Source organism: Enhydra lutris, unplaced genomic scaffold, assembly GCF_002288905.1.
Source record: "Enhydra lutris kenyoni isolate GAN:26980312 unplaced genomic scaffold, ASM228890v2 scaffoldscaffold29, whole genome shotgun sequence".
NCBI classification, from domain to species: domain Eukaryota; kingdom Metazoa; phylum Chordata; class Mammalia; order Carnivora; family Mustelidae; genus Enhydra; species Enhydra lutris.
Window position 1 is genome coordinate 5,575,945 of NW_019154113.1, and position 15,760 is coordinate 5,591,704.

Consider the following 15,760-nt stretch of genomic DNA (forward strand, 5'->3'; position numbering starts at 1 on the left):
TCCAAAAGAACTTGGGCTTCCCCTACGTCAGAGCACTAGGGGTTTACATGGTCCTGCCAGTGAACACTTGGCCTCCAGCAACTCCCCAGGCATCTGAGCTGAACTCTCATTACCTGTGTCCCGGTCCTACCCAGACAAATCAGTGCTCGAATGTCCTCTCCCTACAGTATCTGTCTCTCCCTGAAGTTTGGACCACTTGGTTGCCATGAAATCTCAGCACCATGATCTACTCAAGGAGAACTGTGAACTTATTTGTCCAACTCGTTTTCCTTGTAAGGCTGGGAGCAACACAGTTTCCAGCTTTCTATCATCTCCAAATGAAAAATTGTTTGTTTCTTGACTTAAAAGGTTTTGGTCCTGGCTCTCTTTTATATTACCTTGGACAAGTACTAACTTCTCCCTCAGTTTCCTCATCTCTACTCAGCCAAGATTACAGCATAATTGACAATCAGATGTGACAAGGCATATGAAGATGTTTGGTCATCGATAAAGCATTATACATATGTAGATTATCTAAAGCCTGATGGCATCAACTTTTACTTAGCAAAAAACAAACGGTGCTGCACTGGAGAGAGAACGCCTGGCACATCACACTGCATGTTAGTCAAGCCATGCTGTACGAGGAATGGTTTCAAAACTTGCATACATATTCTGATTTTTTTCCTATAAGAAGCGAAGGGAGATAAACATACTCTCCTCTTCTTCATAAACACAGGATTCAAAAGCATATACACTGGAACTATGAAGACATTGCCAAGGGCTAGTGTGGGGAGACCTATATTCTCTATAGTATTCAATGGGAAGGTTAGTTGAGAAGGAATGAACAAAGACTACGTGGAGACTAACTCATTCAAGTTTTGATGCACTGTCCCTTATTCTACAGTGGTTCTCTTTGGTATGTAGAATTTTCCAACAACTAATACAGTGTTTCTCCTACAGAAAAGCATGTGTAATTGATTACTGAAAGTATGCAAAGTAGAGACAGAAGAAATATTTAAGTCAGGTTTATGAATTTGGTGATGGAATCTTTGAGCTAAGATCCCAGCCTGGTAAAATTAAGATTAAGCCTAACAACCTCTCCTCATTTAGCTTTAATTTTAAATAACCACTAAACATATTTATATCCTGTTTTTCTATAATCTGATTTCTGTGTATTTAAAATAGACCTGTGTCTTCAAATGCTGACTTCAAACAGAAATATTAAGAAAGGGTCTAGATTCAATGGAAGTACATAAAATTCCGAAGAAAAACACAGACTGGCTGTATTTTTGAGGAATGAGGCTGAAGAAAAATTTAACGTACCAGTGGAGGCATCATGCCCTTGCTGGAAGGAGGGATGACAACTCGAAGATCTGGTTTTCGACTGTTCATTCCAAGATTGCCACCACCTGGAGGAGGGGGAGACTTTGTAGGCATAACTTTGCCTAAACTATTTGCACCAGTAGTTCCAATCAAATTTGGAGAAGCTCTTGAGTTTACGAATCCATTCCCTGGAAAAAGGAAATATCATTCATTAATATGAAAAGAGTTGTTAAAACACGTTGGTAGAAATAGGAAACAAGTTTTCCCTAGTTCTAGTTTCAAATAAATTTTGTAACAAAACTCATTAGCAGCTGACCACGTCTATCTCTGAATATTTTAAAAAGAAACAAAAATATCAACCCAAGTTTGAAACACACATAAAACTTAAGACTTATGCCACTTGTTTCCAGTCTTACTGCTTGGACCTACTGAGAGATATTTAAAACACAAGATCCGTTTCTAACAGGGCATGTCCTACTGGGGAGCGAGGTAATGGAGATCGGATAAGCTGGCTGCCAGTAAGGTCTTCGTTAAGTATTTGTGGTTTGTCTGACTTTAATCATCTTATTCCTGGTTTTCAACTTTCCTAAAAGAGCAGGCTCTCTCTCAGAGGAAGTGAGGACGTGGGTACACAGTGGTCATGTTCTCAATGTGCAGCCCTTCTGGGCGTCAGCTGAGCTAGGAGATCAAAGTGAAAGACCATCCCTATTTTCACAGAGGCTGCAGTCCTTCTAGTCCTCCCCGGGGGTAGCAGACACTTGGTCAGGGTGAGCGGATCCACTCCAGCCCAGCTCAGCGACAGGTCCGAGCTAATGTGTGCAGGCCTTCTCCCTCACCACCGGATGCGACCCAGGAATGTCCAGTTGGATCCTAAGTACAGCAGCTCTTACATGATGGTGAGAGAGGCTCCTGCATTCCTCCAAACACGACTGAGGAAGCATTTGATACTCGAGCCATTTTGAGACTCAGAAGAGAGCCAGGATGAGGAGAAAGCTGACACAGAAAGGAGAACTGCACCCTGGAAAAAGCATGCCAAGAAGCGCAACGATGCGTCTCCAAGAACTGCAACGAGTTCATGACAAAAGACAACTATGTACTACAGGTTTTTCACTTTAAGAGCATTTGAATTGGGTTATCAGAACATTTTAAATCTATGAAAGTTTCTTGAATGGAGCAGAAATATTATTTAAAACTATTTACAACCCACATAGTGTTTGGTGGTTTATAAAACACTTTCGGGGGCGCCTGGTGGCTCAGTCAGTCAGTGAAGGATCTGCCTTCAGCTCAGGTCATGAGCCCAGAATCCCAGGATCAAGACCTGCATGGGGCTTCCTGCTCTCTACCCCTCCCCACTGCTCACAATCTCTCTCTCTCAAATAAATAAAATCTTTTTAAAAAATTAAAAAAAAAATTTTTCAGGAGCAGTATTCAAATGAATAGGGCAACTGATCTATAGAATTCTAAAATTTAAAAAATGTAACCAGAAAGAGAGGGATTAAGTACTTGAAAATAATCAGCTGAAGAAAATGGATGATTCAATATATCTGCTTATCATGAAGAGTTTGAAAAACATGTTATTTGGCTGTACTATTTACATGAATAACTAAAAAATTGACGCTTGACAAAGTGATCTAATCGACATTACTGGATCCTAACCAGTACATTTTCAAAGGACAAAGAAAACTGAGTGGTGAGGCGTGGCCCTGGGGAACTGGCCTGCATCTTTCCTGCCGCTGTCATTCAAACTGTCAGGATTCCAGATAACCGGTTTTCCTCCCCGCCACCCCCCGCGCCCACTCTCACCCAACTCCTCTTGCTTTCTCTGGAACTTTTACAAAGCGCCCTACCAGTTTTAATTCACTTATGTGATTTAATTTTTGTTGTGAGAACTGGTATTTCAGTTAACCTTATGAGGCTGTTTCCTGCATTCTACTTCCATTATCTTGAAACAGCATGTATTAAATCTGGGCCGAATCTCCTTTCCACACCCCAGAGAGCAATTCCTGCTTCCTGTTAAGCTTCAGAAAGCAGTGCTGTTAAACAATCTCTTCACTAGGCCATCCCCTGTGGAGCGGAGCTCATCCAGGCCTTGGGCAGAGGTAAGTGCTAAGGGTAGTCATCTGAATAGAAAATGCTTATCAAGTAATTTTTCAAAAATAAGCTTAGCAGAAACTAATAGAACGTTAGATTAACATTAATAAGCACAGAAAACATTTCTCTTAATAGGCACAAATGTTTGTAATCTCTTTGATAACATTTGCAAGATTCTTATTTACTTGATTTGCACTCAAATCTGAAGGACAAAGCAGTATTTCTTCTCAAATACATGACAAGGTGATGCGAAACTAATGTAGAAGAATGCATTATCAAGAAGCTCTAATACTCTTTACCCATGTGGAGCCTAGGATGCTTTTCAGCTACATAAAATACCACAGGCACCCAGAGTGAAGGGAATCTAAAAGCATGGTATTTCTTAGTGTGAAGCTGGGAGTCTGCAGCAGATAATTACTAGAGGATAACGTAAGTGTCTGGTGACTTGCCAGGCTGAAACAGGATAACCTTATATGCACTATTGGTTGTTTTGTGGAGTGTAGCATATATTAAATATACTTCTTACTCCCCATGCATTTTTTATGACAAAAAAACCACCTCATTTTGCCACAGCCTACAAATTTAAGAATTAAAATACCAACTCTAAATGAATTAACCCAATGTGATTATCATCAAAATGTGTTCTCAGGTTTTAAAGTAAATTATCCCCTGACACAAACATGACAAAAATGCTCTTGAGCAAAGTGCATACCGATGTCTCCAGAAACTTAAGAAAGCTAATCTCATGGTCCCTACAGCTCTAAGGCAGATCACTCAATTATAGCAGTCTGGATCGTCGTAGTTCAGAATATCCTAACAGCTGGAATAATGTATTCAAGTGGCTAGAAAGCACTTCATGTCCTTAACGCTACTCTCTAGGGCTGAACTGTAGACAATGATGTCATTAATGTTTTACTACTAAGAATCAAATTCAGAAGTCGAACTGACATGCACAGGATTTTGAAAATCTCAAAGGATCCTGAAAAATGTGTCCAAAGCAAGGCTCAAAAATTGATTATCATATCTGACAAATTTTCATAAAATCTGACAAACTTTCAGCTGATTATTCAATAAATTAAAAAAAATTTAAAAAATCTATACAATTATCTTTTGTATAAAGAACCGAAAATTAAAGAAGACCATGGTTTTAAAAATCATGATTGACACATGCACTTAATGCAGTGGAAATCCCTATATGACAGACAACATGGGTTCTGTCCACTACAACTTTATAATCTCCAACAGACAACGCTAATGAGATAAACCTGTGTGCCCTTCCTGAGGACTGTACTCCAGGTACTCACCCTCTCCATCCCTCCCATGTGGGCAGCCCCAAAGCGGCTTCTCCTCTTCTGAGGCTGCGTGCATCTCCCTGGCTTTAACCGTTGCCTCCATATGACTCTTAAATCTGTTTCTACTCTTTATATCTCCTAATTTCTAGTCTCCATGCGACCATATCCCATAGATACGCTGCTGTCACCTCAAGCACCTCCAGTTACACACCCCAGTACTACAACCACCCGCTGTCACTCCCATCCAGCTTTCAGAGCTCCAGCTTTATTACTCTTTGTACCGTTTCTCGTTTCATCCACCTCTCGTTACTGGCCACTGCCTCTGCCAGGACGCGAGCCCTTACATATTCCCTTTGCTCACCCCTAAACAATTCTAAGAGCTTCTTGAGCCTTTCTATTTCTAGTCTGGTATATTTTTTTCTTTCTCAACATGTTTTAAAAAAGTGAAATTGCTGTATATCAGAGACTTTATTTTATGCTTGATCTTTAAACCGGGCCCAAAGTCAAAAGGAGTTCCTGAAGTCATCTGAACTACAGTGTTATTTAAGTATTAAATGTCAACTTTCAGTAGAGAAATATACCTCGTATGCCAAGTCAGACTGCCACTCTGGAAAATGTATACAATTTACAGCATGTACAAAACTGGCAGGTTTTACTTGGACAATAACAGATTGAAAACAAATTATGTTTCAAGGAAAAACAAATGAATGCTTTAATTTACTATAATAAAATGTTATGACTGTGGAGGTACCAACCATATCAATATAGAAAGTTTAAAAACTAGAAAAGGAGAGAGAAAATTCCTATATCCACCATCCCAACATAACTATGATAATCGGTTTGGATTTCCCCTCCTTTTTATTTTCCACATGCATATTTTTTGCATAGTTTTAAATCACAACTAAAAAGAAGTTCAGATGAAAATTGTCATTTAAATAACTTTCATACTGTTGAATACGTTGGTTTCTTCCTATTATTCATACTATAAATAAAATTGCAGTGAATCTTTGCAAATTCTAGTTCATTTCTTTAGGAGAGATTCCCAGGAATGGGATTTGTGGGCTCAGAGGCATGAACATTTTTATGACTACTGGAACATCTTCACAAAATCTTTTCAGAAGGCTCATTACTAACTTACAATGCCATCATCAGTTTCCTCACACCTGCACTGGTTCTCCAGATCACAACACAGTGGTAATAGTTGGCAATTAGTGAGTTTGTGGTTTTCTTTTGTCATTTTTATTTAAATCTGATACATCCTTTCCATTTTTCAAATACTAGTTGGGTTTCTTTTTGAATTGTACATTTAGGTACATTAAAAAACCCACCTACTTATTAAATATTCCCCTATCTCTTGCTTGTATTTTATTTTACTTTTTCTCTACAAAATGAGAAAATCTTTTTATCTCACTTAAGACAACTGGAGAAAAGTGGTTGCAAACTCAGTGGCTTTTGCAGCTCACTGTGGAGAAGCCAGAGCTTTCCAGCTTTCCGCTCTGCCATCCTAGGCTTTTGCTGGCCTGTCCCCTTGATAGTCTTGCTTCCTGATCTCAAGACGGGGCTGTACATCCAGCTGCCGCATGCAGACAGTAATGCCCAGTGAACTGAGTCTTTGCCCAAAGACTGCTAAGTCTTTCTGAGAGTATGAATGTGTAATTTTTTCTCTCTAGATTTCAGAATTAATAGTATAACACCTATACAATGTACATTACATTCTCTTATCATTTTATTTTTATTTTTTTTAAAGATTTTATTTATTGGCAGGCAGAGGGGGGGGGGAGGCAGGCCTCCCGCTGAGCAGAGAGCCTGATGCAGGGCTCGATCCCAGGACCCTGGGATCATGACTTGAGCTGAAGGCAGAGGCTTTAACCCACTGAGCCACCGAGGCGCCCTTCTCTTATCATTTTAAAAGTACCTCCACACTTTGGTTTATAATTCCTTTTAGAAATCAAATGTATCTATTTTAAAACTCATATTAACGTAGCATATAATACAAAATGGTACACAAAATAAAACTTAAAAATCAAGGCTTTAGCATAAATTTAAAATCTCCACGTATCCATTACATCAGGAAAAAGAATACTGCCAAAACCCTGAAAAGGCTCCATAATTGGGCCCCCAAAACATTCCTGTTGTCCCACCTACCCAAAACAACCAGTATTATGACTATTATAGTGACTTGTTTTTCTTTACAGTTTTATCACCTATCTACATGCAATCTTAGCACATAATATTGCTTGGCTATTTTTCCAGCTTTATTTAGATAGAATAATTTTGTATTTGCATCCACTGTCTTTCATAGATCATAGTCTGATGAAATTCAGCCACCATGCTAATTACTGCTATAGTTTCTTCCTTTTCCTTCTAATATAGAACTCCTTCACATAAACATACTATCACTTATTTATTTGTTCTACTGTTGACAGAAATTTGGATTATTTCTAGATGTTGCCTGTAACAACGCCATGCACATTCCTTTATTTCTTGATGCTCATGGTACACATATGCACTTCTCTACAGTATCTAAGGATGAATAAAAATGGTGGGTTGTAGAACCCATATATCTACTACTTTAGGAGATAATGTCAGAATGGCTGCATCAATGTGCACTGTCATCCTCAAGGAATGAGAGTTTGGAACACTCACAATGAGAGTTATCAACACCTGGTATTATCAGCCTATTCTGCTTTGGCCATTCTGGCTGGTGTATGATGCTTTCTGTGGTTTTAATTTTGTATTGCCTTGGTTACTGAGACTGAGTATCTTGTCACAGGTTTACTGGATACCTGGTAACTTCTTTTGTAAAATGTTCTCGTGCACATTTTCAAAAATCAGATTTCTTTTTCATGATGACTTGTATGTATTCTTGATAAAAAGACCTCTGTGTACTGTATGTATACAATCTACATTTTCTCACTGCCTTGCCTTTTCGTTCTCTTCATCGTGTTTTTGATCAATAAAGATTCTTAATTTTACACAACCAAATCAATCCTTCTTTTATGGTTATGCTTCCTCTGGTTTCCTATTTAACATGTCTTTCCCTATTCTAAGCTTGTCCCATGTTTAAAAACCTCAAAGATGTTTCTGCTTTCCTTATTACATGGGCGTCAAACATCCTGTATTTTGGGAAGCAGGAGACTCAACAAAAATTAAAATAAGAACAAGGCGAATAGAGGCTCATCTATAAAAACATTATACATTTGAAAATTACAGTATCAGTAAAAATGTTCCAGTTAAAGGTTAATTGAAACTATATGGAAGTGGCTCATGACAAGTCTTTAATTAAGCCTGGACTGAAAAATAAAAGTTATTATATAGATTATGTATAAAAAATTGGTTTTAAACAAGGGTCTTTGGATATGGGTTGCTGGCTGAAATATTTTGTCACCAGAGAGCTTACCTCTACGTGATTAAATTCTCTGAAATTTGTTGATACTTTTTTTGTGGCCCAGCATGTAGTCAATTTCAGTTTTATGTACACAAATAACTTTTTTTTTTTTTTTAATACAGAAGAACATATGGGGCACCTGGGTGGCCAGTCAAGTTAAGTGTCTGCCTTCAGCTCAGGTCATGATCCTGGGGTCCCGGGATTGAGTCCCACATTGGGCTCCCTGCTCAGCAAGGAGTCTGCTTCTCCCTCTGCCCTGTCTTTCCTCCCCACTCATGCTCTCTCTGACAAATAAACAAGTAAAATCTTAAAAAAGAAAAAAAAAAGGAACACAGTGTAAAGAATGCTTACTCTGTACTTTAAATGTAGATAACAACACTCTAGTGTACAGAAGACAGATGGCGCAGATGTTAGATGTAGCTGCTAGAAGGGCCTGTTAATCTCTGATTCACTCTACTTCTATGGTCTTGCCTTTTGGGGGCTCAACACAAAGTGACAGGAGCACACTGGACCCTCCCAATTTTTAAGGGCCCTGAACTTTGACTTCTCTGTCCCTCTAGGTCTCTGAGGCATCCTGCTCCACTGCGGAAGTGGCAACTACCACCTGCGGAAAAGCAGTCATAAATGCCAGGCTCACCCTCTTTGAGGATCTATCTCCAACATTCCCTGGATCTTGAGCCAGGAATTCTTCATTATTTTGTTGGTTCTCAAGTGCTTTCAAGCACATTTAAAAAATATTTTGCCTAGCATTTGTAGGTGTCTGCAGCGGAAGGGTTGGTCCCAATAATCAGGTCTACTATTATCTGAGCACAAGCTTAATTGTCTTGTCTTTTTTTAAACCTCAATTTTAATTTCATTTATGGAAGGTTTCATTATCCAAAAACTCTTTTCTATATATCATCTTAAGACCGAAAGAAGATTTCCCAAAATGTTTTATATGATACTAATTATGAAAGATGCTTTTTCATGAGGAAAAAAATGAAGGTTTCTATTATGAAATCACTTTGTGTAACCATATGTTACATACTAAGTTTAATGACTCACAAACAAATTAGCATTTTAAAGGCTCCAATAAGTCCTACAGTGAAGAAAACTGCTTAGTTTTATTTAACACAAGGTTTACCGAACATAGATAAATCCTTCTTCTCATACAGTTCCAAGAAACATATCTGGAAAAATAGATTAGAAATCATTCTCATACTTTTTAATATTTTTCCCTCTAAACTTCTCTGGGAATCTTAACTGTTTAATCTTTTCATTCATAAAGAGTATATCTGGTATAATAATGAGTTTAAACTACTTTTTCCAAACTACTAAACCAAAATGGCATCATTGTTGAAAACGAGCTAAAATATATTATCTGGCTCTTCCTCACAAAAATAACATTTTGAAAATACCCATGGCAGATCATTTATTTTAGGGACAATTTATAGTAAAAACACTTTAAACCCATGTATGCTTTAAGTATTTCACATAAATACATGCTTCCAGTTGGTATCTTAATTGACATAAAAGGTCTACTCAGTTAAATCTAATTCTGTTAAAAAGCAGTTATAATGCACATGCCATTTAGAATATAAGCCACACAAGTAGAGTGAGTTACACGTAGTCTAGGTAAAATTGGCATGTACGAGTATGAGCTAATGAAGAATCAGGACATACAATCTTGATGCATTATGAGATGCTGAGGTGTACCCTAAGAAGCAGGATTTATCTCTGTTTATACATAATAATGTAAACAGACCTTTAAATAACTCGCTGAAGGGGTGCCTGGGTGGCTCAGTCGGTTAAACGTCTGCCTGTGGGTCAGGTTGAGATGCGGTTCTGGGATTGAGCCCCATGTCCAGCTCCCCAGTCAGCAGGTCAGCAAGGAGGCTCCTTGTTTCTCTCCCTCTGTCTCCTCTCCCTCCCCCGCACCCCCCATTCATGCACACGCTCTCTCAAATAAATAAAATCTTTAAGTTTCTCACTAAGCACAATATTTTAATACTTACTTGAATTTTAAGTTTGTTTTTTTTTTTTAAAGATTTTATTTATTTATTTGACAGAGAGATCACAAGCAGGCAGAGAGGCAGGCAGAGAGAGAGGAGGAAGCAGGCTCCCCTAGAGAGCAGAGAGCCCGATGCGGGGCTCGATCCCAGGACTCTGAGATCATGACCTGAGCCGAAGGCAGCGGCCCAACCCACTGAGCCACCCAGGCGCCCTGAATTTTAAGTTTTAATAGAAATACATGTTCACTAATCATGATTATCAACACTATTAACACTAAACACATTAGTTACCTAAGATGGGGGGAGGAAGGGCATGGGAATGGAACAGAAGTATAAAAGGGATTAATACACAGCATACTGAGATGCTTTGTATGAAGTAATGACGATGTGCCATGATCCCAGGAGTAGGATTATGTAACCCTCTAAACATAAAGGTCACGACAGGGAGAGGAGGCTTATAAAAAAAAGAAAAATGAATGGAAAAAAAAACAACAACAACAAAAGAAAAGGTCAAATTAGGATGATGACAAAGTCTGAGTTTCAAATTACCAAAGGGAGCACAGAAAAACCAAGCAGCAGAGACAGAGTCTAGATTTACAGTTGCATGGCAGATAAGAAAAAATATTGAAAAAGCTCTTAGGAAGTGTGGAAAGTACAAGAAAAAAAAATGGGAATTGAAACACTTGTTCAACAGGAGTTAGAACCGTGTTTACAATATGCCAGAAGGATGAAGAAAAAAAAAAAAAAGGAAAGTCAAGGGGAAAACACATTAGAAATCTTCGAAGAGTTAAACTCCATTAGCGGGGGGGGGGGGAACTAATTTTGGAAATAAACCAAGAGGTACTTACAATTAACATTAAATGAAATAGAAATTCTTGATTCTAGCCTTAACTTAGCTAGGAAGTAGAAGGCAAAGTAAGATGGGCAGTACTGGGGGAGTAAAAGCATATGGGAAAGTTTAACACAAAAAGAGTATGTACATGGGCATGCAAATAACTAAAATGAAGTTTAAATAAACTATAAATATTTGGAAATACACATATAAGTAGAGCAGCCTAATGTATAACTGTTAATACTGTTATGAATTTTCCACAATTAATTATGTTAAAAAAGATCCTACAATGGGTCTTATATAATATTCCATCCAAAGTGCAATTAATATGTGGCAGAATTAGGCATTTAACCTACCACTATGTTTCATAACTTGTCTCGGCAATATGTTTCTTTCTCATCACCTTGAATTAAGTTATTCAATCATCTCTGCAAATTTCTTGAGTCAGAAGCTCCTTACATTTTAATAGAACGAATGGGCTGAATACATACAAGTGTAAATTTCTCTTAGAAGTGATCTGTGTTCAGAAGTCTCCAGGAACACGCAGTATCTAAACTCAGGGAGGAAATTCCTGTCCTTTTTTTTTTTTTTCAGATACAATGATGATACAATGATGACAACTATGTTTATCACAGATTAAGAGACCAAGACCACTTAATGTGATGATAATCCAAAGAATACAGTTATTCTTACAACTCTTTGACAAATATGCCATGTTTCTGTAATGTTCAGTTCATACTGTATCTTTGCCAGCACTCTGAGGTTGGGCAGACATATTTACAACATGTGTTTAAACTTGCTAGTCATCTTTGGAAAGGATCCTAAAGTAAAAAACAAAATAAAACTAAACCAATTTGGCTACAACTGTGACAAAATGTGGATGTTCTACACGTAGCCACCAAAACAATGCTTTGAAGACAAACTTTTTAATAATCTTTGTAGCTCTAGAAGCAGGCCCACCATTTCTTTGTTATTGCAACCTCTCCAAAAACATTTCATGCTATTATAAAATGTATCAGTCTGCTAATGATCTAACTTTGGTAAGAATAGATGATACAGAAATCTTCTCCTTAAGAAACTGGCTTGATGTAAAAACTGTATGAAGGCAATTTCATTTTTAGCAAAGAATAGTATCTGGAACAGTATCTGGAAGCACTTGAGGAAGCACTCAAGGCCAAGGTACAAAGAACAGAGCAGGGATGTTACTTAAAAATGTTAGGTATTAGTAAAAACACCCCTCAGAAGAAAATTAAGTTTACAAAGGGACATGTCTGCTCTAGTCATATACCCATTTTTCCCTCATCTGATATAAGGCCTCATTTGAGGGACAATATTCCCTTTATCTCATATAGGGCAGATGCCTAGAAAGAGAAACAGGAGTAATTCACGCACCCACTGGGCTGCTTCCGGCTCCATTTGGCACTGTGAGGTCTGAAGTGCTCAACATCCCACCTAAAAATTTTAGAGAGAGAACAGAGAGGGCAAAGAATGAACATGAATTGGTTTTCCTTATCTGAACGAAGTAAACTGCACTCCTTTCCTAAAAAACAAAAATAAAAACTAGCTCTAGACTGAATCTGGCATAACTGTGTACATTACAAAGAATAAAGTCATAAATGCTGATTTTTGCTGAATTCATGAACTCTAACTCCAGTCAGGTACATCTACTCTCTTATTTTTGACATGAGTGACTCACACTCGAACTTTAAGTCTTTGCTCATGATACCCTAATTAAATTTTCTGCCTGTCCAAGTATGGTTTCCCGTGATAAGGAAAGTTATAGATGGCAGATTCTGTATATGGGTCCACTGTACCCAAGAGGATGCCACAGTGCTGCAGTAAATCTTCAAAAATATTCTTTAAAATAGAGTCAATTATGTGGCAGTGACTCTCGCTCATCATAGAAAATTAAACGTAGCAAAATAAGCAACTGCTTATGTCCGCAATTCTTTTTCTTAAAGAACCAGCAAAAGAGAGACCACTACACACCTGTACTGCCGGTACTTGGTGGTCTCTGAGGGACTCCTGGGGATACATTTCTGTGTAGCGTGGCTTGAGGTGGAGACAGCATGCTTGAATCTGCTAATGTTGAGCTGGCGGCCAAAGATGGCGACACAAGTGAACTCCCTGGGTTAGTGTAGGACAAAGCGTTAGGGCTGGTCACAGGGACTGTGACAGACATTGAGAAGTTTTGAGGTGGCAAACCAGGCTGTAAATAAAGAACAAGGAAGAGAAAACTGTTAGTTTCATTTTCATTTATATTAAATTAATAACTTATGAATTTTAATTTGGATAAGGTAACTCCAGTTATTAAAAGCTGAGGACAGGGATAGTTTCTTACTAAATCAATTGGTAGATTTAAGTTGCTTTCTTCAGAATTACATTTGAACATGAGTATGTCTGACATAAACTTTTCAATTTCCGTTTTATATACGAATACATATACACTACTATAAAGTATATATATATATATTTCAAACAGTCCTAGAGATGAAAATTAGATGTCAGAACCTGATATTAAAGTAGTGTTGTCAGATTTAGACATTACAAAATATATCAATACCAAGTAAGCATAAAATTAGCACTTTAATAATCCAAACCGGTTTAGTAACATTACATTTCTATTGAGAGATTACAAATTTAACAAAAGGAGAAAATATGTACACAAATTATAAATTTAATACACGAAATGTGGGACATTATAAATCAGCCCTGGTTTGATTTAATTGACTGACATTCTTAATGGACAAAACAAAAAAAAATCAAGTCATATATACAACACAATGCAATCTGAGTGTGATGAAATGCAAAGAAACCATCTAAACAATAAAATTAACCACTGAAAACCTATCTTTAAATTATATGAAGATTAAGTTATAATTATAAATGCTATCTTACTTCCCTCCTAAGTATTCCACACCCCCTTAAAATAGTATTTGTCATTTCTTCTTGTATTTCCTCCATAGACCAAATATAATATACTTGTTAACCATGAAAATAACAGTTCTCTTTATAACATCTCCATTATAGAGAAAGAAGAAAGCTTTCTTCTCCCCATATTTTAAAAGTGATTGCAAAGAGTGGTAACACTGCTAATTCAAAGTTGGAAGAATATAGTTTATGTTCTCTATTCAATAGATTATTTCAGAAAGAAAATTATCATTCATTAACTGACATAAAACAATGGCTACATGATAAAAATTTTTTTCAAAGGTAAAGCAATTTTATTTACACAATATTTTGCAGCTTAACATTTACTACAAAGTCACCAGCATCCATGTGAGGTCAGAGGGGATTTTATTTTATTTATTTATTTTTTAAGAATAATAAAGGTATTAGCACAAAAATACTTCCTTAAATCTATTTTTCATGAGCTTCTTACAGTAAAGGACTCCTTTGGAGAGATAATCCATGATGTATACTTCAAGGCATAGTTTTTAAGAGAATTAACTCTGACAATGAGATAAATATCAGCATCAGAACCAATTTGTTCCCTGAAGCCTACAATACAGATGCAGCATTAGAAAATCAGATCCAAAATAGCTGTTTTAAGCAGCTCTTGTCAATGAGCTCCCCGTGAGAACTCTTTGAAGAACTATCAAAAAAGGATAACTCAAAAAACTACTGGTTTTCATGATGGATAGATGTATGAGCATAGGAAAATTTTAAACCAAGTATTTGTTTTGCAACCAGTTTAAAAACATTGCTTCCTTAAATTACTATCAAGCCAAGGCTCTCTTCCTCAATACCCATAGTAAAAGAAAAGAAAAGTTTGGAGGTATTTTGCGGAATAGTTTTGGGACATTTACAAAGAACCAAAGAGTAAGCTACTACTATTATAGCAACTATACAAAATAATTAAAAATAATCCTGAAACATCAAATTTTGTAGTTAATCTAACCACTTTATATTTTATAGTCTCAAGATCTACTTACGTACATGTAATGTTTTTTAAGTCATGAGAGGGAAAGGGAAATCTTATATGCACCCTTTATATTTATGATCATGGAAATTTAGAGCTAGAAGGGACCTTAAAAATTATGTAAGCCAGCTCATTCACTTTACAGATGAAAAAATTGGCATCTGAGAGGGATTTATGTGCCCTGTCCAAAGGTATAGGAGACAGTAAGTAGAACTTAGATTAGGATGCCTTCTCTTCACTTCCTTGTTTAAGACACTGAACATGTATTATTATAAGACTCCAACAAATTTATTTTGAAGTTCTGTAAAACAAGCAAACAAAAAAAACCCTAACGAAATTTCTTCCCCTCCTACTTATCGGCATCATCACCCACTAAGAAAATAAACAGGATGCGTAGCCAATGTCTTCATGCACAAGATAAAAGCACAAACCATACTTTAGTACTCACTGCGATTTTATGATTCCGCATCATATTATCAAATTCCTCATTAATTTTTTTATATTTTTCTTCTGTATGTGGAGTTAGCACATAGGAAGTATCAGGGTCTGGGCTGTCGCACCCTCTGTGTTCCTTCTTGTTCAGAGCCTATATAATGAAGTTAACAAAAAGGATCAACAAATAAAAAGTAGAGGTAAAGTAAAAGTACTTACAGGGCCTCGTTTGAAAATAAAATCACTATCTTCATTTAGTTTGCTGAATCTGTCCTCCGAGAGTGGACTGTGCTCAAAGTAATCGTCAGCATCAGGGCTCTCACAACCATTAAGGCCTTTCTTTCTTAAAGTCTGAAATACAATTGGAAAATTCACACACAAATGATACTAACTTGCCATGAGTTTTGTAAAATTTATTAAGAGAGCACAGACTGAATGAATTATTACAAGAGCCGCTGAAATGATTTTTAAATGATCACAAATGTACTCTAATCCTCCAAATAAAGTAAA

At 37.0% G+C, this 15,760-nt stretch overlaps 1 protein-coding gene across 1 annotated transcript in view; it reads right to left on the reverse strand.

The window, feature by feature from the left end:
• The window catches only part of LOC111152562 (myocyte enhancer factor 2A), a 156,144-nt gene that overhangs the window by 16,626 nt on the left and 123,758 nt on the right, over nucleotides 1-15,760 (reverse strand). The window contains exons 5-8 of the mRNA XM_022511039.1: nucleotides 15,470-15,601; nucleotides 12,886-13,105; nucleotides 12,289-12,348; nucleotides 1,303-1,490 (exon numbers count right to left, since the gene is read on the reverse strand). Of these exons, the coding sequence (XP_022366747.1) occupies nucleotides 1,303-1,490; nucleotides 12,289-12,348; nucleotides 12,886-13,105; nucleotides 15,470-15,601 (600 nt within the window). The remainder of the gene's footprint in view (nucleotides 1-1,302; nucleotides 1,491-12,288; nucleotides 12,349-12,885; nucleotides 13,106-15,469; nucleotides 15,602-15,760) is intronic.